The following is a 22,291-nucleotide window of genomic DNA, read 5'->3' as shown; positions in this document are numbered from 1 at the left end:
TGTTTTATTATTTAAAATAATCAAAACAAAAATAACCTGCAACCCATGAACTGCTCAGTGTGTCCCTGTGACCAGCGGGCGGCGCTGTGGCCCCTTACGGTCTCCTTCTCTCGTTCCGGTAGCACTTCCGGGTTCTACTGTTTACATCTGCAGATCCTGACTCTGGTGAGAAACTCGTCTCGTGTGAAAACAACACGCAGCTCCGGGCTCGGGACTCACGCACGGTCACGGTAAACACGCGTCACTGCACTTTGTAACGGTTTTTTTAACGTGAACACGGAACCGGTGCGTCGCGCTGCGGCTAACGAAGCTATTGTAGCTTCACGAAATTCACCAAACAGAGACGTGAGCGCGACGTAAGAACTGAAACATGTTTCATCACGTGAGGGGACATGTTTAATGTGACGTCAGATGATCGGTTACTGTTATTTTCTGACGATCTTTGTTTTACTTGATGAGTTGATTCATAAAATCACAAAATATGATGGAGAAACTCGTAGAAACTGAATAAAGTCCTTTGTAAATAAACAAATTCAGCTGATATCAAGTTGTGGAAACAGACAATTAATTAAGAAAGTATTTTTAAACAATGCAACAAGTGAAACGTGGTCAATCATCTCAGAGACAGTGAATAATATTGATAAATAATGTGGACTTATTTAGTGCATTTATAGATAAAGAAAACCAAGGTGATAAATAAAAGAAAATCATACAACAGATATGAATGGTGATGTGATCTGTGTTTATATAGAGTTTATTCTATAAGCAGAACTTTCATTATCACACAGCTTTTCATTAACCTGTCAGCACAGACGTCAATTTGAGGGGATTGAACCTTCGGGTGAGTGGACAACCCTCTCTACCCCCTGAGCCACAGCGACCCTGCTCGTTGCTGATGATGTAACCGAGTGATTTTGGGAACATGTTGGTTCGAGCCTGTATTTTAAAAGAGAGTTGATTTCCCCCGGGAGAAGGTTCCAGGCGGGGGGGGGGCGCCACCGAGTCGCAGCCTGATGTGGGAGACGGGGATCGGGGGGGCAGCTTCAGGGAGGAGGAGGTGACATCACGATAAACACGTTTCAAATCTTTACAGGCGGCCGGCTTCCATCATCAGCTACAGGATAAACCATGAAGAAGAAGGCCAGGCGTCCGAGGTCGACTGAGACTCGGCGGCAGACGCCGGTGAGACTCGGCGAGGAGAAGAAAACGCCCGGAACCAGAGGGAGACCTCGAAAGACTGGTCCAGGGGCAGCGGATGATTTCTACCACAATGACGCTGCCGCAGAGAAGACTGTGACCTCAGAGCTCAGCGAGGAGACACAGAGTCCTCCAGAGAACAAGTCCAGACCTTCAGGTGAGAGAGACAGAGACACAGAACTCATCAGATCATCTGTCTCGTTTATTTACCACTTATGAATTCAGCATTAACAGTTTAAGTCTAAATGTTCCACTGACACCAGAACTGTATCATTAACAGTGGAAAGTGGATTATTTGACCAAAGTGCAGCTTGTGGGATTAGACGTCCGAGCTGAGGCCTGAAGCCATTTTGGACATTTCTGACACAAAGTCAAGTTTAATGAGCTGATTTTTATGAAGAGTTTATTACAAAGTCAGTTTTCATCCTCGGTTTCTTTCTTTGCAGATTCAGACACAAACTTTATTTACCTGTTTGAGGTAAAAACTGAGATCTATAAAAATGCTGATCTGCTTCTTTGCTCCACAGGCCGACTGTCCACGGCCGTCTGTCGCCTCTGCCACGGGAAGTTCTCTCCTCGCAGCCTGCGTCACGCCTTCAACCGCTGGTCACGGGACTCCATCGGTATCGTAGACGAGGACTCAGATGCTGGGACCCAGTCGCCCCTTCTATTCCACTCAGATTTCCAGCGGCTGGTCGGGGTCCAGTTGGACCGCGACCCCCGGCTGTCGGAGTTTATCTGTAAGAAATGCCACGCCAAGTTCTACAAGTGCCACAGCATCCTGATCCGGTTCCTGCAGCGAGTCAACCTCCCTCCAGTCGGGAAGGAGAACCTGAAAGGCCGGTGAGTCCGAGTGAAAAGTCAAATTTAGTTTTCGTTTTAAAATGTTCTCACAACGGAAGGATTCCAGATGTTAAAGTAGAGAAACATGAGCAGCTGTTTGTTTCTGTTTCAGGAAGAATGCAACGTGTCCGGAGTCGTCAGTCAATCTGGGCTCAATAAGTAAATCTTCATTTATTAATTTCAGACAATACAAGGTAGCGGTCGGCTTCGCCCTGTTGAGACGTTCTGTTTTCTTCCAGCTCCACCATCTTTCACCTCAGACTCAAAGTGCCTCCACAGTCTGGTGTCCTGGGCTCACCGCCACGGAGAGGCCTGCCGCTCCTGCCCCGACCTGAAGGAGGTGCTGAAGGGCCAGTGCTGGGGCTCGGTGAAAGCCGTGTGGGGCTGCGGTGATGGTCACAGACACATCATGAACACAACCAACACGAGTCCAGGGCACCAGGTGAACTCTGGGCGTGGCGACAGAGTGACGTCAGAGGAGGAGGCGGAGCCGCAGGAGGATAAAGAGGAGCAGCCCGGCGGGAATGGAAGGACACAGACAGGAAGTAGAAACACTCCCCACCTTCCGCCAGCAGTGCAGACTCAGAGCTCAGCACTGGTGGACTGGACCAGCACCACTGGAGGTGAGACGGGTCACAAGTCACGTGAGGTCACAGCCTGTCCCGCCACACGTGCCTGTAGAGGGCGCTGCTGCTCTGTTAACGTTCCATATTGTTGCTTTAACCTCCACAAGTGTTATGAAGTTCTGTTTTTGTGATACTGAGATTATTTCATTTTGTTTTGCTGCTGAACAGAATCATTTTCAGTTTGGTTTGATTCTTGGCTCCTCCCCACATGTAAACACAACCAGTGACCTCATCGTCCTCCTGCCACAGACTGTTTACACTCTAACTGCTGACTCATCATTATGATTCCATGACTCACATGATTCTGGATGTTCTCATCTTGATCTGAAAGGTGCTGAGGAGGCGTCGGCTCGGCTGGAGGACCGAGCAGCTGACAGCGACTCGTCCGACAGGTTCGTCTTGCAGCTCCTTTCACCTCAGAACCTGTAGTTTTCTTAATTTGACCGATGTTAGTACAGATGAACGACACGTCTCCACTTCCAACAAACACAAAGCGTCTCGGACACTGGTGCTGCCGTCCTGCACCAGTGACGTCACTGGGAGTCAGAGTCAGAGCAGTCGGCACATCTACTCGTCCAATGAGTCAGTCTCAGCTGTCGGTCATGAGATGTTTGTCTTCTCCTGCTGTCATGTCGTCAGATGATTAAAACCCAAATGTCTGATCCCTGTGTCTCCAGAGTCGTGTCCGAGGACGAGTTGGAGCCGAGGAGCAGAGGAGAGGGTTTAGACGATGAGTCGTTCGAGCCGGACTCGGACAAGAGGTTGGAACAAAGACTCTAAAGTGTCTGATCCTTCACAGGTGGATTCAAGTAGTTGTGATCTCACGTTGTTCTCTCGCCCTCAGAGCTCGAAGAGCGACCGCCCCCAACAAGAGGAGACAGAGCCCGAAGGTCCCGGAGGAACCTAAGATCAAAAAGAAACCAGGTCCCAAACCCGGCTGGAAGAACAAGTTCAAACCTAAAGGGTGCGACGGCAACTAGCTCACAACAACACTGTTAAACACACAACCTCTGTTTGAATGTGTATTTTATTTCAGCAGATTCAAGGTGGTTTGTGGATTTTAACGGCTACAGATAAACACAATGACATTAACTGTTGTTTTTATTTAAAGAGAGGAACTTCCCAACATCTACAAGTGTCCGTATCAGGGCTGCACAGCAGTTTACAGAGCTCCAGATGGTCTGAAGGTCAGTTTTCACATAACTGATATACATTTAGTTATTTAACTCACATTAACAATGAACCCTACACAAGTCTCTGTATAGTTTTAAACCAATAAAATCAAATAATAAACCAGTATTTAGCTGTTGCTGGTGTTTTTTTTATTGTTCTTTTTGCATCTTATTTTTTAGAAGCACATCAAGGAGCATCACGAGGAGGTGAGGGAGCGGCCGTGTCCTCATCCCGGCTGCAACAAGGTCTTCATGATCGACCGCTACCTGCAGCGACACGTCAAGCTCATCCACACAGGTGAGGAGAGGAGACTCCAGCTCCGAGCTGTCAGTCTCCAGAGCGTTTCTCATGTCGGGTGTTGGTCTCTGTTTTCCAGAGGAGAGGAACTACATCTGTGACCAGTGTGGTCAGACCTTCAAACAGAGGAAGCACCTCTCCGTCCACCAGATGAGACATTCAGGAGCCAAACCGCTGCAGTACGTAGCGCCGCCTTCAAACCTCATCCTCTCACACCTGGATGAGAGGAACTGACTCTTTTAGGCGCCATTTTTCATATTTGACAGATTTGCTCAAAGTTAAAGATGAAGAGGCCGTTACAGCTTGACTGTCCTAGTATGGGCCAGACTTTGATAATACCCATAATGCAGTGCAGTAGACTGTAAAGCTGCTTCGCCAGTTAGTAGTTAACCTCACTAAGAAACAGACAGAGGTGAAAACAGAACCTGCTTCATGGAGCTAATAATGAATGTGTGGCTCTCGATCCTGATGAAGAGGAAACTAAACTGAGCGTATGAAACCAGAAGAAAAACAGGTGATGTTGTTTTTAAAGTTTCTCTCTCCTGCAGGTGTGAGGTGTGCGGCTTCCAGTGCCGCCAGCGAGCGTCACTCAAATACCACATGACCAAACACAAGGCAGAGGCCGACCTGGAGTTCGCCTGCCTGATGTGTGGGAAGCGTTTCGAGAAGGCCCACAACCTCAACGTCCACATGTCCATGGTCCACCCGGTGATCCAGACCGAGGCTCAGAGAGGCCTCAGCCAGAAGCAGCAGCCGCAGCCGCCTCCGCCATATTCTGAGCAGCGCAGCATCACTCTGACCGGTGAGGTGGTTCAGCAAGACCAGGACAGATGACGGCAGCGAGTTCTGGTCCAGCTCTGCTGCTCGGGGACATGAACTGTGGACCAGGGACTGGTTCTGGTGAAAAGAAACCGCATAGTGTTGATTTCAATCTGCTGTGTAACCTCCTCAGGGCACAACATGATTTTATCTTAAAGGTTCAGCGTGTGGAATCTAGTGACATCTAGTGGTGAAGTGTCAAGTTGCAGCTGAACACCCCTCAACCCCCCCCCCTTCCAAACATGAAAGAGACCCAGTGGAAGCTTCAGTCGTCATAAAAACTCAAAAAGGTTTAGTTTGTCCAGTCTGGGCGACTGTAAAAAAAAACATGGCTGCCTCCGTAGAGAGGAGCCGCTCCTGATGTAAATATAAAGTATTTCAATATAAAGTCTGATTCTGGTGTAAAGAAAACAACTATTTGTACAATTTAGATGAAACAAACAAGTGAAAACATCTCTAGGATTATTTTATATTCAGGTTCTGCACATAGAACCTTCTCACCTGATCTTACACCCTGGACCTTCAGGTCCCGGTTCAGGTTTCTTCAAGTTGTAAAACAAAAGGGCTTCAGATGTACATGTGTAAAGTTGTGTGTGCATTATGTAAAAAAAAGTTAATAAAATGTCGACCTTTTTTAAACAGCTGTTGTAGAATCTGCTCATTGAGAGATATTACATGTTTCTGTAACGGGGGGGGGGGGGGTTACAACAGATCCAGAGCTCGGGGGGGCAGAGGAGAGGTTTGCAGTAGGTTTTATTCTCACGTGTTCAGAGGAAGTCCATCTCGGGGCTGAGGCTCGGAGCACTGAGCTGCACGGAGAGCGCTGCCGCCACCTCTGGATCCACATCTGCACACTGGGACTCCAGCTGCGACAGGAACCCCCCCGACGGAGACAAAAGACAAGAGGGGGACGAGTGAATGTCAGCGGGGGGGGGGGGGGGGGGGGGTTTCATCACGGTGGTGGAAGCTGATGCTCGTGGCTCGTTTACCCGTCGGCGCTGAGCGGAGGACAGAGACGTCTGGGAGATCGCTCTCAGGAGAAACCTCTTGGCTCGGCTCAGAATCTGGGACGGATCCAACTGACGAATCATATTTGAGTATTTGATATTCAGAGTTTTGTTTTTAAAGCTCGAGACCAACATGAGCTGATGCACACGTCAGCTCACCTGCTGCTCAGGGCGCTCGGCGGCTGGTGCGTGTCCGTCCAGGACGAGCTGCAGCAGGCGGACGTAGAGGAGGACGGCCGCCTGGAGGAACCCTGGACAACACAACGCTCTGTGCAGCAGCTCGGCACTCTGCTGGAGCAGCAGGCTACACACACAACACAACACAACACAACACAACACAACACAACAGGAAGTTAGTCAATTACATCAGAGAGAAAAGATTCATATTTTCAAGACAAAAGTTAGAATCCTTATAAAACCAAACTTTCAAAAGGCTCAACCACTTCACCACCTGATAAACAGTTCTGCAAAGTTCTACCTGGTTTTTGAGTTTTACTCCAGAAACAAAACTTGCTCACAGACAAACTACAGACAGAAGCATGGATCATTGTATCCTCTGCTTTACATGCTGGGAAATCTGAGAAGTCAAAGGTTAAAGTCATAAACAGTACCCGTGTATGTTTCTATTTGATTGTTCTTGAAAGACATTTATAAAATCTTTGCATCTGTTTTATTTTGACCTCATGAATGAAGCTACAGAAAAAGATCGAGGATTCTAAAAGCTGGAAATTCTTGTTGAGTAAAACGTTTGATGGACGCGAGTCAGAGACTTCAGGACGAGCTGAGGAAAGCTCACCTGTAGAAAGCCCACGGCAGCAGTCGAGTAAACTCATCTGAGGTCAACATGGAGACCGACTCATACACACCTTGTTCTGGAACAATAACATTCAGTTTTACAATGAAACAAACAAGTATCAGCTCTCAGTGCAGATGTGAGATTAATAAGACAACTGAACACACTGAAGACGTTCACTGTACCACTTGATTTAAAGATGAGCAGCCAATCAGAAGAGTCCACCAGTACACACAGAAGGTCGGAGAATAAACTCAACGATTCTTCATCACTTTCCTCCTAAAGAAAAACAAATGGAGACATGAAACATAGATATTTCTCTTCAGCTGAAGGAGAAGCAACAGATCAGAGAAGCTGTAGCAAACATACTGGAACACACAAGAAATGTATATAACACAAATAATTATTGTGTTGCTCTTCATGTCCCCACACACCTGCAGGCACAGGAGCGTCATCAGATGGTCGTTCACACACAGGAAGAGAAGAAACACCAGCACCTGAGGAAGACATGAGAAGCAGGTTGATAAAAAAAATTCAAAACCACCACGATGCTTCTGAGAAAAGAAGATGAATGGAGCAGATATAAAGTTTCAATCAAATCCAATGAGACGCTTTCATCTAAAGAGACTTAGAACTGAGGGACTAAAGCTCAAAGCAAGACGCCAGCGTTATTAATCAGGATATTGTGGCTTCGTTTCTGGATAGGGAGGAGGTTCCTTATATATAGTCAATGGTCTGGAGTGTGATTGGCTCGTGTGCAGGGAGGAACAGAGAGGAACAGGTGGAGAAGAAGGACCTGATCACCAGCTTCAGGTTATCAGGATCAGTGTGTTCTCAGCCCTCACCTGTCTGTCCTGTGACTCCCGCTCTGGTCGCAGCAGCTTCAGGGCCGCGCTGAAGCTCTGGTTGCCCCCCCCACGGCCTCGCCAGGCACGATGAAGGCTGGAGGCCAGAAGCAGAGCTGGAGCCGGAGGCAGCGGCGGGGACGGCGACAGGCAACGTGCAACACTGAAAATCATCACAACACAAACATCATCACAACACAAACATCATCACAACACAAACATCAACCAACAGCTGACGGCAGGAGGAAGATGAAGGAGTTCAATCTCTTCATCAGGACGAGGATCAGAGGTCCATGAGGAGGTCCATGAGGAGGAGGAGGTCTTACCTGTGAGCCCAGTGACCACAGTCAGTGAGGAGCTGCAGCTGCTCTGGTAGAGGCTCCCCGTCACACACACGACTCCACAGGGACGTCAGCACTGGAGACAGACGCTCCCACCAGCGCTACACACACACACACACACACACACACACACAAACACACACACACACAAACACAATCATCATGATGTCAGAACTCTCAACACAAACATGTTCATCGTAATTATGTTTTTGTGTTAGTACTGATTTCCTTGTTTTGTGTGTAAGTGATGAATATATTTCATAATATGAAATCTTCAAACTAACGCAGTAAGAATGTTTCTCTATGTTAATGGTTCATCAACTGGGAGCAGACATCTTGACTCGTGTGAGGAGGAGAAGTTGATCGTAGGACTGTGACACTGAAGCAGATTAATATATTCATTTTATAATCCTTCTCTGACTTTCCACGAGTATCAGTATTCATAATTGACTCAGGATCAGCCAGGTGGAGTGTGAGCGACTGAGAGCAGAAGGTACCACAGCAGAGGTGAGGAGCAGAGGACAGTGGACACTGATCTGAGACCAGGCCTTGTTGACTTCCTCCCTGGGACGTCCACAGGACACACTGGCAGATAACACACCCTGGACAGGAAACACAGTTATCATATCGACTGGACTTCAGTTTATCATTAGTTCATATTCAGACGTCAGAGCCTCTCACTCTCAGCAGGTGAGACGTCAGATGGGAGGACATCAGGCCGGCAGGAGAACACACCCTCCTCTGATTGGACAAACAAGTCAGAGTCACTCAAACTGCTTCCAATCAGCTGATGGGTTGAAGAGAGAGCGGTGGTGAGAGCTGACCTGATGCTGGTTGACATGTTGTGTCAGGGTGGTGCAGTCCAGAGTCCTCCGCCCTCCTTCAGCCTTCAGCTTCACCAGCAGCAGGGGGGGGAGAGCCAGCAGGACTCTGTGATGTCACACATGCACAGGAAGTGGAGGTGTCATGAGCAGGATATTTAAAAGTTTATAATACACATTAACTCTTTATTCATTAGGATAAATAAGTTCATATCTCTTATAATGTATATGTAAAGTCAGCGTTCAGAGTAAACCCTTCATCCTGCTCGTACCGGTTCCACGTGAGGAGCGTGACCTGGAGGTCGAGCTCCGAGCCGACAGACGGGGACACGGAGCTCGAGGAGCATCTCTGAGAAATGAACTGGAACAGGAAGTCGCACACGTCAGCTCTTCCACTGCGGCTGCCAGAGAGTCCGGTCACTTCCATCTCGTAGACAAACTCCTACACACACAAGCATTGATTAAACATCTCCTCGATAATGTTTTAAGAATGATTTGTTAAGTGTTTTTACCGTGGTCAGTCAAACACACACAGACACACACAGACACACACACACACACACACAGACACACACCTGTAATCTGGAGATGACGTCTGGCAGACACGTCCCGGTGGCTGAGGCTCGCTGATGCAGATTTCCCAGACTCTGGTCCCTGTTGACATCAAATACTTTCATAACTCTATAAGTTTCTAGGGAATAGACTCACTATCAAGACGACCAATCACAAATCAGCGTTACACTTATTGAACATGACACAATGACACGTGTGGACCCACTTTGACTGCTGGTCCATGACGGCATCGAGGAGATGAGAGCAGAGGATCCTCATGTCTCCTCCACAGCCGCCCTGCTCCCCCGCACGAGGCAAGAACAGCTCCAGACAGGCCCACTGCTGGTACTCCTGACTACACACACCACACACAGACACACACAAACACACACAGACACACAGACACACACACACACACACAGTAGTGGTTTTATTTCTGTTGTGTGTCTAATGGCACCTGTAAGAGAACGTGTGTGTGTCCTTCTTACCGCTCTGGGTCCGACAGGGCGTCCTCACTTCTCTGCACTCGGAGCTCATGAACCAGCCAATCAGAGAACGACAGCTGGACAAACAAAACAATGTTTGTTGACGATAAGAAAAATCCATCAACTGGTTTCATTTAACAGTCAGATGGAAGCAACACGGCCACAGAGTCTCTCACCAGGCAGGAACACAAGCGTCCATCTCACCTGATACTGAGGTTTGTCCTGTAGCTGATGAAAAGCTGCGTCTCTCCACAGGCGCCAGGCGCTCGTCCTCCAGGGGGCGCCGGCCTCTGTGGCGCCGCTCCACAGGTTCTTCTCCTGGGATTCACCCACAGAACCTTCAGCAGTGACAAACGTCCTTCTGGCCTCAGGCAACAGCCTCGGGATGAGATAGAGGAGCTGAACACAGACACACAATCACACCTCATATAATGTTTGAAGGTTTATAACTAAAGCAAGAGGGTGAAGTTGAGAACACATGACTCATTAAGAAGATCCTCTCTCCTCTCTCACAGTAATACATAAAGGAAAACCTAGTGAAGTTCTGGAAGGTAACAGGAAGTGGAACCTTCTTATAGAAGCTGCTGGGGACGTAGTCCTGCTGCTGAGGCAGTGAGTCTCCTCTGCAGATCCCGTAACACACAGCTGACACACAAAACCTAAACAACACAAAGAGAGACTCACACTGGAGCTTCCAATAGTCACAGATGGTTTCAGCTGAAGAAAAGTGCGTCACTGTAAAGATCTGGTCTGACCTGACACAGAAGAGCATGTCAGGGTGTGTGCTGCACACCAGCGCTGAGCTCACAGCTTCTCCAACAGGCACTGGTTTGGGCAGGACGGCTGGGACCAGTTGAATCAGAGCGCTGGGGCACTGGGAGGCCTGGAGGTGGACGACAAACGCTGCCAGACCGAGCACGTGGGCGGGGCTCAGCGAGGACCCCTGTGGACCAAGAGAGGTTTGTAACACTAATGAGTAAAGAGACTTTTGAAGCGAGACACATGAAGCTGCTTCCAGCTGCTCGGACATTCTCCTGACTCTCAATGACAATTAGACGTGAAGGACAAACCCCAGAAAAGGTTTGGACCCAATTTTTAGGACAACTTCATGTCTGAACACAGCTTGATGAGACAGTGAAAGATGAAAACAGAGGAGAATGTATGATTAATAATTGATGTACCTGGTTATGAAACAGGTCCCAGAGTCTGTGTGTGAGGCTGCAGATCAGCTGTGTGTTACCAAGCAGCACACTGACCAGCCTGGAGGCCCACAGGTTCTGTCTGAAGGGACAGACAACAGGGGACAAATATCACTCTGTGCATTTGTGTTATTTTATTTCATTCTTACCAACAAACAAATGAATCCTCTAATATTTGTATGGAGTTCAAAGACTCACTTGTTAGGGGGATTTGCTCGAGACGCGTCTAACGTGCACTGGCAGAAGTTTCTGAGGATCATGTTGATGACCTGAGAATATGAGGAATACATGAATATGCAACAAGAACATAAACTGATGCAGCACCAGAAGATTGTGTTTCACGAGTGTTTACTTTGACATGTAGCTCAGGGGACGGAGGAGCGTCCACGTGAACTTTGAGGACAGTTTGCTCAATGAGGTCCTCGGGACGACCAGGGAAGACGACACAGAGCGTGTGTGAGATCCTGGACAGCTGTGCCATCATGTCTGAGGACACATCAGAGACGAGGACACATCGGTGACGAGGACACATCAGAGACGAGGACACATCGGTGACGAGGACACATCAGAGACGAGGACACATCAGAGACGAGGACACATCAGAGATGAGGACACATCGGAGACGAGGACACATCGGAGACGAGGACACATCGGAGACGAGGACACATCAGAGACGAGGACACGAGGCAGTCAGAGATTCAAAGAGGCTCAGGGTGAGTCAGGGAACATGTGTTGCTTGTCTGTGAGAAACACACTCTGCTCTGGACCAGTTGGTTTAGGAACACACATGAAAATCACATACGAGGATTTAGAGAAAGATGAACACTTCAAAGAGTTCAGAGTCGTGAACATGATGTGGAAAACACATGTCTGACCATCATCTTGATTTGATGATATGAATTCACCACAATCATCTTTATTTACAGTCCATGATTATCACAGGAAACACGAACCCAACGATGAGATTTGATTATAAGTGTTGATTGACTGTTGAGCCACAGACACGTGTGTGTGTGTGTGTGTGTGTGTGTGTGTTTCTCTTTATCTGCCCACCTCCATCATCTCCATCCACCACCAGCCCTCTGAACTCCTGCAGCTGAACCTTCAGGACCTCCAGAGGATCATCAGCGGCGTCCGAACACACAACACTCCCTGAAAACACAACACATACTGTGAGTCATCAGTGGATGATCTTCCAGAACATACTGATCTGTGTTGATGTGGTTTGAGTTCAGTAACACAAAGTGGTCATCCTGCGGAGAACACACACAGACTCACTGTCCTGTCGCCTTTGTCTCGAGCAGGACTCCACGTAAGACGAGTGCTGGGCGGCAGGGATCTTCTCCGCTCTGAAAACAACCAGGATATAAAATGTACTCAATGAAATCATCAAACAGAATTAAATCATACTGAGAAGCAGAACATTCTTTTTACAATAAATGGAATAAAGGCTTCTGATGATAACTCACTTTTTCAAAGCTTCTATGAGACTCATCCGAGCATCAGCTTTCACAGGAAGCTGTAATTTAAAGAAGAGTGAACGTCACTTCATAGGTTTGATCTGTGACAGCTTAGATTGTCTGGAGTCAGGCATCTCCTCTGTTTATAACTTTATATCAGCGTAACAGGAAGTTGCTCACCACTCGAGGCTTCAGCAGAGCAGGAAGGAATCGAGTCAGGAAATACGGCCTCCGGAAAATACTGTGAGAGGACACGGGGGTCACTTACTTTGTAAACTTAAGGAACTTGTGTCTGGTGATAATCTAACTTTGTACCTGGCCTCCATGACTGTGGCAGAGATTCTCCCTGTGCTCTCGAACAGAGACACGGCCTTCTCCACATCCTGCACGGCCTGACCCTGGGGCTGCAGACAGATTATACATTATTAAATATTATCATACATCATTATTAACCCACCACTTACTAACCACTGATGCAGACTTTAGAATAACTCAGTTTCACAGGGAGTCACTTAACACTTTAGTTTAAGGTGCAGTGTCTCTCCCAGGAGGCAACATCTTTACACAGGGCTTTTAGTGAAATCAATACAAAATCTGAAATCAATAAATCCTGCTCTGAAGCTGAAGGACAGCGCTCTTCAATCGCAACCAACTCATAAATATAATCACGTTTACGAGGAGTGTGACTAGAGGTTGATGAATATAGTTCACAACATAAATAACTATTTAAGGAGATGCTGTGGCCTGGCCTGACCACTGGGGGTCGCCGTTACCTGTGTTGATCCTGATGCTCCACCTGCACCAGAGACATCCTCATATAAACCCATGTCCTCCACCGACTCCTGCATGGACATGGACATGGACACACACACACACACACACACACACACACACACACACACACACACACACACACACACACACACACACACACACACACACACACACACACACACACACACACACACACACACACACACACACACACTTTACTTTCAGGGACACTAACCACAATTATACAATCATCACTATGTTGCTGTTACACAGTTTGAATGTGAATAATTCTATATGCTGTGTTGAAGAGGGATTCCTTCATGCAGGGATTTGAATGTTGACCTTGAGGTCAGCGAGCCTGGTCTTGGCCAGAGAGATGTACTCCATCAGGAGGCTGCGGTGCTTCACAGGGACGAACGGAGGGTGGAGGATATGAACCTAACAGGAGAAGAACGTTTAAGCAGTTTATGGCATAAATATTTGTTTATTGTCCCTCATATACGTGTGCATTTTTTCTTTCTATATAAATCTCCCAATGTTTTTGCTTGTTTACTCGTCTGTGTCAAATATCATTGAGACCTGGTCCGATCTAAAAGGGAACACATCCAGAACAAGGAGGTTCTCCATGACGTCTAGGAGAACAAGTGTCACCTTGAGGTACTGGGGGGGCTCAAACGGAACCAGGTCCGAGAGGAACTTCAACAGGAACACCAGAGACTTCTTACTCGATGCATGGAAGCCACTGCTGCCACCGAACGACATCTGAAGAGGCAGAACCAGGCACTTCAGAGTGGGACTGCAACACTAACAGCAGTCATATCAACAATCTAAATATCAGAAATGTAACTTTGACACATCACCAAAGTCACAAATGGTCAAACTCAACCAATGAGCATTTTAATCAGCTTTATACCGGACGTTCCGTGGAAAGAAATGAGAATTATAGGAATATGACCATCCTGAATTTCATTTAAAGACGTTTTGAGCATGGCCTCCTTATTTATCACTGTGTACAACCCTGGTGTTAAAAACTAAATGATGGGAAACCTTGAACCAGTCACTGTAGGAGGAGAAGACGCCGGCTCCCTCCAGCGCCCCCTGGCGAGCCAACAGGAAGGCTGTCACCATGTGCTCCAGGTCATAGCCTTCAAAAGCAGAAGTCAGCAGCCGGGACAGCAGCTCTGATAGAAGCACAGACACAGAACAGACACAAAGAAAAACCTTTAAAATCAACATGATGTGACCGTTTAACCTTAAATCCGTCCTTCCTGTTTACCTCTGAGACTGGGCGGAGCACAGGGGCTGTAAACCAGCAGCGTGGACAGGAAGCACAGGACGTGTTTCCAGTTGACCTCGTGAGTCTCCAGAACCTGCTGCAGGTGACGCAGCAGCAGCTCCACGCTGAAGATCACAGCCAGCTGGGACAGACAGGACAGACACCAGTCAACAGACACCAGTCAACAGACACCAGTCAACAGACAAACACAGATCTCAGGACACAAACAGCATTTCAAGTTCGAAAGATTTAAGAAATCTGACTTAATATTCATGTTTTCAAGAGAGAATCATTGTTTTCATTATGGCTCAAAATGCTTGTAGGAGACTCTACAGTCCTCAGGCCTCATACGATATGAACGTCTCATTTTAAGGTAACAAAACTACACAATTCTTTGTTTCAGCTGATTATTCATAAATAAAAACATATATAGTTGCACATGAAGCTACTTTCATGTATAAAGCCGTTTTAACCTCAGCTCACTTTATGTAGAAACTAATATTTACCTTACGGAAAAGAGACATCAACAACGGGTCGGCTTTCACAAAGGTCCAGTCGCTCTGCAGAGTGACGGCGTCCGACACTGACAAAACATGGTTTAGATGTTTCTCAGAGTTTTTATTTTAGGTCTTTTAAAGCCTGGATTCTCTGACCTGGTTTTAAGTTCTTGCCAGATCACTTCAGGCTTTTCAAGCTGTAAAGATAATCTTTAACTTGTCTGTACCTGTGAGTCGAGGCTTGTAAGTCAGAGCCTGAGTGAGGGAGTGTGTGAAGAAACGCTGAACGGCCTCGGCTGAGGCTGGAACTCCACATAATGAAGCGTCAAGTGTTTGAATCCTGCACGAAACAAAGAGGAGAAAAGTAAAGTCAAGCCAAATGCAATGTTGAGTCAATAGTCATGAATTAACCTCCTGCTGTCTAACTGGTGTTTTCATTATGGTAAGTTCTTAGACCTCTGGGTTTAAATGAACGGCTCAATGCTGCAGACAGACTCCAGTGAGGGCTGTGGCTCAGTGAGTGCATCGTGCACACGGAGCTGACAGTTACTGTGACACTGATCAGAGCCCAGTGTGGTTGTGAGCACCAGGTGCACAGCTGCAGCGTTTCAGGACCAGACAGGCGACCTGGAGTTTTCACACCCTGATGTCAACAGTTAACAGAGAACTGAGCAGAAACTAAAAATCAGACGGTCAGCTGCCGGGAAACAGGAAAATCTAGAGAGTGACATCATGAAGCTCCAGATGCATCGTTACAGTCCATGGTGTGTGACTCTGGCTCGATTAATAACAACCACAAGGAGGTTATGATGTTTCCACCCTGTTCGTTTGTTTGTCAGCAGGGTAACACAGAAACTACCGAACAGATTCTCTGGACTCTTGATGGACGGGGCCAAGAAAGAGCTCAGACTACGGGATGGATCCAGGAATGTTGTCTCACTTTCTTTAACATTGTGAAATAGTATGTTTTTGAAGGGACTGCAATCTATGAGTGGTTGTAATTTGACAATTATCTGTGTATGTTCTCATGTTTTACAAGTGTTTTCCTACTGAGGTCTGATTATGTGAAGGTTTATAAGACAAATAAAGAACAAAAAAGCAAAGAACCAAAGCCCAGGTCCTGCTGCAGAAGACTGAGAAGTCGGACTCTTGTCCACGGTGTCCAGAAGCCCTGAAGAAGGAGGACAGAAGAAAACATTGACATGTTCACACAGAAAAAAAGAGGAAAAATACTCAAATTAAATGTCTAAAGAAGTAGAAAATAGCTTTCATGGCCCTGAGGTGTGAGACAAAGTACTTTAGTAAATATTTTATCATCACAGAACAGGATGAGTGGGACAGGCAGACTCACAGAAGAGCATCTCATCGAGCAGTGAGCAGCAGAGGAGAGAGACCCTCCTCTGGTCTGGAGCTGCTGGTTCAGAGTTCAGCTCAAAGCCACATCCCACCAGGACGCCAACGACCGCTGGAACACACCACATCCGCTCTCATATTCATCTCGAGCACGGACTATTATTAAACTTCACATCCGTGGTTCTTACTGGACAACACTCTGAGCTGCTGTTGTTTGGTCTCCTCTTCCCCCTGTGGAGGCGTCCAGCTGCACAGAGCCTTCAACCGAGACACCAACCAGACCCTCGACCCGTCATCACTGAGCGGACAGAAGCAAGAGGGCGGGAGGGGGGGGCCAATTACTACATCTATAAGATTGTCTGGATATTCTCAACAGGACGTTTCAGATCATGATTGTGCATTAAAAACATTCTCATATGATTTTTTTGGGGGGGAGGGGGGGGGGGGGAAGAGAATCATCCACCAATACTTACAGATTTTTTTAGATTTGGAAAAAAGGATCTGTTAAAATGTCCCACTTGCATGAACTTGGTCGAACAGTTCTCACCTCTCTAAGATGAACTTCAGAGAGAGGAAGCTGGAACAGTGCAGGTGGATCAGCACCTCCAGCTCCGGAAGCTTCTGGAACAAAACACCACTTCAGAAACTCAACTTGAGAAAGTCCAGCTGAGTGTGACTGTGTTCATCTTTATATCTTTTATATATTTTTATTTAGATATGTTTATGTCTAAATAAATTTTACTTTGTATAAATATTAGAAAAAGGGAGTAAATAAGAAGTAAATAGTGAGTAAATATATATTGTTTCTTTTTATTGCTTTGCTTTTGTGTTGTATTTATTGTGTTTTTATGTTTTTATGTTTCTATGTTCATTGTATGCACCAATAACCAGAGCACATTCCTTGTAGGTGTAAACCTACTTGGCAATAAATACTTTCTGATTCTGATTCTGATCTCTCACAAGCAACTAACACCTTTTTAGTAAATACACGTTTTTAGGATTAACTTGCAAATTTTAAATGATTTATCAGTCCGTCAAACTTTATCCCTTTTCTGCTCTTTGACTCCTCTTTCTGATATGAACATAATCACAGTGTTTATGTGTTTAAATTATCTGTAGAAACCCTGTTATTGGAATTTCACATGGTGTAAAACTTGAGAAGTAAAAACCTTTTGAAAGGCCTCGTATACAGTGTGTGGACATGCTGTGAAAACACACACACACACACACACACACACACACACACACACACACACACACACACACACACACACACACACACACACACACACACACACACACACACACACACACACACACACACACACACACACACACACACAAACACACACACACACACACCTGATCCCTCCTGTACTCCTGCCACAGCAGCTTAGGGCAGAGGGCTCCCTGGGACACCAGGTCTCTGCTGGACTCCAGCAGGACACACAGCCGGACCTGGAGAGGACAGAGACTTTCATAAACAACATGCTCTGAACGAGAATCCTGAGAATGGTGTAATTGAGACTAAGCCAGGGTGCAGCCTCCTGCTGCTTCACTGAACAATGGTAAACCACGTAATCATCTGCAGGCAGATCTGTGCTGGTTTAAGCTTCACGCAGCTGTTATTACCAACTGGTAAAACAGGAACTACGAATCAGCAGGGAAATGTCAAGTCACTGTGCGAGTGACACGACATCACACAGTGGAAAGAGCAACTACACACAGATCTCACTATACACACAAGAGTTTAGAGAAGCTCAACTCAGTTCACAGAGCCTGAACTGGAATATCAGCCTTAGTCTGGATCAACAAGCAGTGTTGAATCTGAACGTCTCACATGTCCAAACTCAACACTGCACTTCACTGGGCCTTTATCAACACACATGACAAGTGTGAAGAGACTTGTGAGACACAGAGATCAGATAGAAGATGGATTTATTTTACACTCACGACACTGACAGGAGACTGTGTGTTTGCTTTTGTCCGTTTTTTTCTGCAGGAACAAAAAACACACGGATTCTTTAAACACTTAAATTTGTGCACATGTAGCTCGAGGTGAAGAACCCAGGGACCAGGGGCCTTGTGGTGCAGGACCAGGGTCTTCATGTGTGTGGTTTGCATGTTCTCTAGCTTCCTCCCACAGTCTGAAGACATGCAGATGGAGGTTTGGTTAACTGGAGACTTTAAAGCATGTCCAGGGTGGACCCCACCTCTCGCCCGATGTCAACTGGGATTGGCTCCAGCCGCCCCCTGACACCCACTAAGCCTTTGTGGTGTAGATAATGAAGGGGTGGATCTATGACACGAGCAAACCTGCACCAACACACTCAAACAACATGTTCCTGGTAGAGGTGCAGCTGCTCCTCCAGATTAAAGACATTTCCCACCGTCAGTAGCTTGTGACTCAGAATGCTCACCTTGGATTGTGCCACAAATGAAAGATACTCACTCTCTGAGAGGACGTGAGCAGCTCTCGCCTCTCGTCCTCTGCTCCTTCAGGTGCAGTGATCTCCGTCAGTCGGTCCAGGGTCAACTTGACCGACAGCACCGCCACCGGGACGCCCAGCGCCTCGGCCTGACGCCTCAGCTCGCCCTCTGTCCACGGGTCAAACAACACAAGCTGGAGTTCAGAGCTCTTACTCCCGTTCTGTCTCTTCATTGTGAATAAAAGCAAAAGAAACTACATCTAAAAGAATGTGTAGTTGTCCAGAAAATCAACAACAAACAAAGATGGACGTCATGAAGGGAACAGGAACTTCATCATGTCTGCTGATCTGCAGCTGACTTAAATATGAGATGTTAAAATCCAAACACACAACAAACACTGAGAGGTTCTGAATGACTGCAGAAATGAGTTCCTCTGTTTTCACAGCTCTGATCAGAACCAGAAAGTATTTATTAACAAGTAGGTTTACACCCACCAGGAATGTGCTCTTGTTATTGGTGAATACAATAAACAATAAATACAAGACACATAAGAAAAGCAATAAAAAAACAATATATATTTACTCACTATTTCTAATATTTATACAAAGTAACATTTATTTAGACATAAACATATCTAAATAAAAAGATATAAAAGATATAAAAAGTGAAATGGAAAATGCAAAACAGTGAACAGTGTCAAATTGCAATATGCAATGTAATGCAGTATAATATCATATAATATAATATAATATGTGTTAATTCAACACATCCTTGAGGTGTGGGGGGGGGGGCGTGTGTTTTGTCAGAATTGTCCCAGCAGGTGGTTCTGGGCCCGAGTGTGTCACATGACCTGCCTATTCAACTTTGGCCACTTGGTTAAACCATAGACCGTCGATAAAGAAGGACGACACGTCTCCACCTCCTCCCAGCGTCCAGGTATAAAGACCAACATGTAAACCAGTGACTCACCCAGCAGTGACCCTGTGAGGCCTCCGGGGGCCACAGCTCTCTGCTCCCCAGTCCGACAGCAGCCAGCCGGAGTCTAGACAAATACATGGAAGTTATGTTTATGACAAATTAGAGAAAAGTCGTCTGGTGGATCCGAGCACACCAGTTCAACCACTGAGGAGATGTGAGGAGGACACGGCTCTGATCTCAGACCTCACTGCCTTCTGAGGGACAGTGTCTTTCCAGGTCAGGTGTTCTGATCATGACTGTCAATCATATAATATATTATATAATGACATAATGTAAAGTAATAAATCTAGTGTCACTCACAGAGACCTCCCTGAGCAGACTGCACAGGTCCTGCTGCTGCTGGAGCAGCTGCACGGCTGCTTCCTGCAGCCGCTGAGCTCCGTCAGGCTGCAGCCGGGACACCACACGACCCGCTGGGGGACAACAGGGACACATGGGACACAAGGTTCAAGAGGACACATGGTTCATGAGGACACATGGTTCAAGAGGACACATGGGACACATGGTTCACCAGGACACATGGGACACATGGTTCACATGGTTCACCAGGACACATGGGACACAAGGTTCAAGAGGACACATGGGACACACGGTTCACATGGTTCACCAGGACACATGGTTCATGAGGACACATGGGACACAAGGTTCATGAGGACACATGGGACACAAGGTTCATGAGGACACATGGTTCATGAGGACACATGGTTCATGAGGACACATGGGACACATGGTTCACAAGGACACATGGGACACATGGTTCATGAGGACACATGGGACAAGAGGACACATGGGACACACGGTTCATGAGGACACATGGGACACATGGTTCACGAGGACACATGGGACACATGGTTCACCAGGACACATGGGACAAGAGGACACATGGGACACACGGTTCATGAGGACACATGGGACAAGAGGACACATGGTTCACGGGGACACATGGTTCAAGAGAACAAATGGGACACATGGTTCACGAGGACACATGGGACACATGGTTCACGAGGACACATGGTTCACCAGGACACATGGGACACATGGTTCACGAGGACACATGGTTCACGAGGACACATGAGACACATGGTTCATGAGGACACATGGGACAAGAGGACACATGGTTCACGAGGACACATGGTTCACGTGGACACATGAGACACATGGTTCATGAGGACACATGGGACAAGAGGACACATGGTTCACCAGGACACATGGTTCATGAGGACACATGGGACAAGAGGACACATGGTTCACGAGGACACATGGTTCATGAGGACACATGGGACAAGAGGACACATGGTTCATGAGGACATATGGGACAACTGGACACATAGTTCACGAGGACACATGGTTCAAGAGGACACATGGTTCATGAGGACACATGGGACACATGGTTCATGAGGACACATGGTTCACCAGGACACATGGGACAAGAGGACACATGGTTCATGAGGACATATGGTTCACGAGGACACATAGTTCACGAGGACACATGGGACACATGGTTCACCAGGACACATGGGACACATGGTTCATGAGGACACATGGGACACAAGGACACATGGGACACGAGGACACATGGTTCATGAGGACACATGGGACAAGAGGACAGTTTCATACAGAATCAGTCAGAACTACAGCAGATACGTGAACATGTGGATCAGGAGGTAAAGTGAGTGACAGGAGAAACTGTGAAGAGCAGAAAACAATATAAATATAAATATGGATGATTCCATGTACATATTTTCTTTTACAGGTATTTCTCTTTGTAGGAGTACTTTCATACACACATATATAAATCTCTACGCGTACATATATATGTATATAAACACAGAGATATAAATATACATATTATAAATCCTGTCCCTTCCACATCTCGTGTCTCCGACATGAGGAGACAGGATGGAAGTGGACAGGATGTCTCCGGGGGACTCACCGAGGAGGCGGGACACACCCTGCTCCTCACAGGGAAGCTTCACCGACATGTCCGCTAAAGTCTCCGCCGCTCCCTGATTCATAAAGTCACGTTAATAAGTTGAGCAGGTTTAATGAAGTGTCTGAGGCTCCATGTTGAACTTCTCCTCCTCCTCCGCCATGTTTCCCTCCCGCGCTTCTCTGTTATTGTTCTACAGCCAATCAGAGGAGAGCAGCCCGTCACGTGGGACAAACATGAACTAACCCGGAGGTTACTTAAGTCCCAGTGACGTGTTGTTTTGTGTTGTGTTGTTTTGTCTTGTGTTGTGTTGTCTTGTATAATGTTGTATTATCTTTGGTTGTGTTTCTTTGATAATTTATTGTGTAGATAGACCTTTGTTGTTTTGTCTCATGTTGAGTTGTCTTTTGTAATGTTATATAATGTTTTACTTTCTTGTGTTGTCATGTGTAATGTTATATCATGTTGTACTGTTTTGTGTGGTGTTCTCTGTATAATGTTGTACTGTTTTGTATTGTCTTGTTTTGGGTTGCTTGTGTAATGTTATACTGTGTTGTGTTGTATAAATAGATCTTGTGTTGTTGTCTTATTTTGC

At 46.6% G+C, this 22,291-nt stretch overlaps 2 protein-coding genes across 5 annotated transcripts; one reads left to right on the top strand and one right to left on the bottom strand.

Annotated features, from left to right (window-relative positions):
* Positions 1–72: 72 nt before the first annotated feature.
* Positions 73–5,594, top strand: znf276 (zinc finger protein 276). Of its 3 annotated transcripts, none has more exons than XM_053426279.1 (12): positions 73–165; positions 1,094–1,354; positions 1,725–2,040; positions 2,153–2,199; positions 2,280–2,663; positions 2,998–3,058; positions 3,344–3,427; positions 3,511–3,630; positions 3,778–3,853; positions 4,019–4,136; positions 4,216–4,315; positions 4,685–5,594. In XM_053426279.1, the coding sequence occupies exons 2-12, from the start codon at positions 1,129–1,131 to the stop codon at positions 4,968–4,970; spliced, it is 1,818 nt and encodes a 605-aa protein (XP_053282254.1). In that variant the 5' UTR covers positions 73–165; positions 1,094–1,128; the 3' UTR covers positions 4,971–5,594. The 3 variants fall into 3 exon arrangements, with proteins under 3 accessions (XP_053282254.1, XP_053282255.1, XP_053282253.1); XM_053426280.1 differs by having other exon boundaries at positions 104–230; positions 3,520–3,630; XM_053426278.1 differs by having other exon boundaries at positions 104–230.
* LOC128443996 (Fanconi anemia group A protein) lies at positions 3,676–21,877 on the bottom strand. 2 transcript variants are annotated; one of them, XM_053426276.1, is made up of 42 exons: positions 21,700–21,877; positions 20,067–20,179; positions 18,811–19,830; positions 17,721–17,816; positions 16,906–16,979; positions 16,547–16,656; positions 16,357–16,470; positions 16,113–16,176; positions 15,233–15,345; positions 15,015–15,091; positions 14,509–14,650; positions 14,280–14,413; positions 13,884–13,994; positions 13,575–13,670; positions 13,232–13,300; positions 12,774–12,862; positions 12,639–12,699; positions 12,468–12,517; positions 12,277–12,347; positions 12,052–12,150; positions 11,351–11,484; positions 11,197–11,267; positions 10,981–11,080; positions 10,555–10,742; positions 10,368–10,458; positions 10,004–10,198; positions 9,803–9,876; positions 9,541–9,669; positions 9,338–9,416; positions 9,035–9,204; positions 8,766–8,871; positions 8,623–8,682; positions 8,439–8,543; positions 7,927–8,042; positions 7,601–7,763; positions 7,190–7,252; positions 6,941–7,034; positions 6,759–6,834; positions 6,122–6,266; positions 5,945–6,034; positions 5,719–5,821; positions 3,676–5,033 (listed from the first exon to the last, which is right to left on the bottom strand). In XM_053426276.1, exons 3-41 carry the CDS (start codon positions 19,018–19,020, stop codon positions 5,723–5,725), a joined length of 4,128 nt encoding a protein of 1,375 aa, XP_053282251.1. In that variant the 5' UTR covers positions 19,021–19,830; positions 20,067–20,179; positions 21,700–21,877; the 3' UTR covers positions 3,676–5,033; positions 5,719–5,722. The 2 variants fall into 2 exon arrangements, with proteins under 2 accessions (XP_053282251.1, XP_053282252.1); XM_053426277.1 differs by having other exon boundaries at positions 16,906–16,976.
* Between the last annotated feature and the right edge of the window lie 414 nt (positions 21,878–22,291).

Source organism: Pleuronectes platessa, chromosome 7 (genome assembly GCF_947347685.1).
Source record: "Pleuronectes platessa chromosome 7, fPlePla1.1, whole genome shotgun sequence".
NCBI classification, from domain to species: Eukaryota; Metazoa; Chordata; class Actinopteri; order Pleuronectiformes; family Pleuronectidae; genus Pleuronectes; species Pleuronectes platessa.
Note: the sequence above shows the minus strand (reverse complement) of the source record. Positions and strands in the feature narration are given on the sequence as shown.

Coding starts and splice junctions, on each gene's coding strand:
- znf276 (XM_053426279.1), top strand. CDS start 1,129: ATGAAGAAGAAGGCCAGGCGTCCGAGGTCGACTGAGACTCGGCGGCAG. Junction 1,355..1,724: donor GAACAAGTCCAGACCTTCAG/GTGAGAGAGACA, acceptor TTTGCTCCACAG/GCCGACTGTCCACGGCCGTC. Junction 3,428..3,510: donor GAGCCGGACTCGGACAAGAG/GTTGGAACAAAG, acceptor TCTCGCCCTCAG/AGCTCGAAGAGCGACCGCCC.
- LOC128443996 (XM_053426276.1), bottom strand. CDS start 19,020: ATGAAGAGACAGAACGGGAGTAAGAGCTCTGAACTCCAGCTTGTGTTG. Junction 17,817..18,810: donor TGCTCACGTCCTCTCAGAGA/GTGAGTATCTTT, acceptor TGTCCTCTCCAG/GTCCGGCTGTGTGTCCTGCT. Junction 13,671..13,883: donor AGCCCCCCCAGTACCTCAAG/GTGACACTTGTT, acceptor TTCTCCTGTTAG/GTTCATATCCTCCACCCTCC.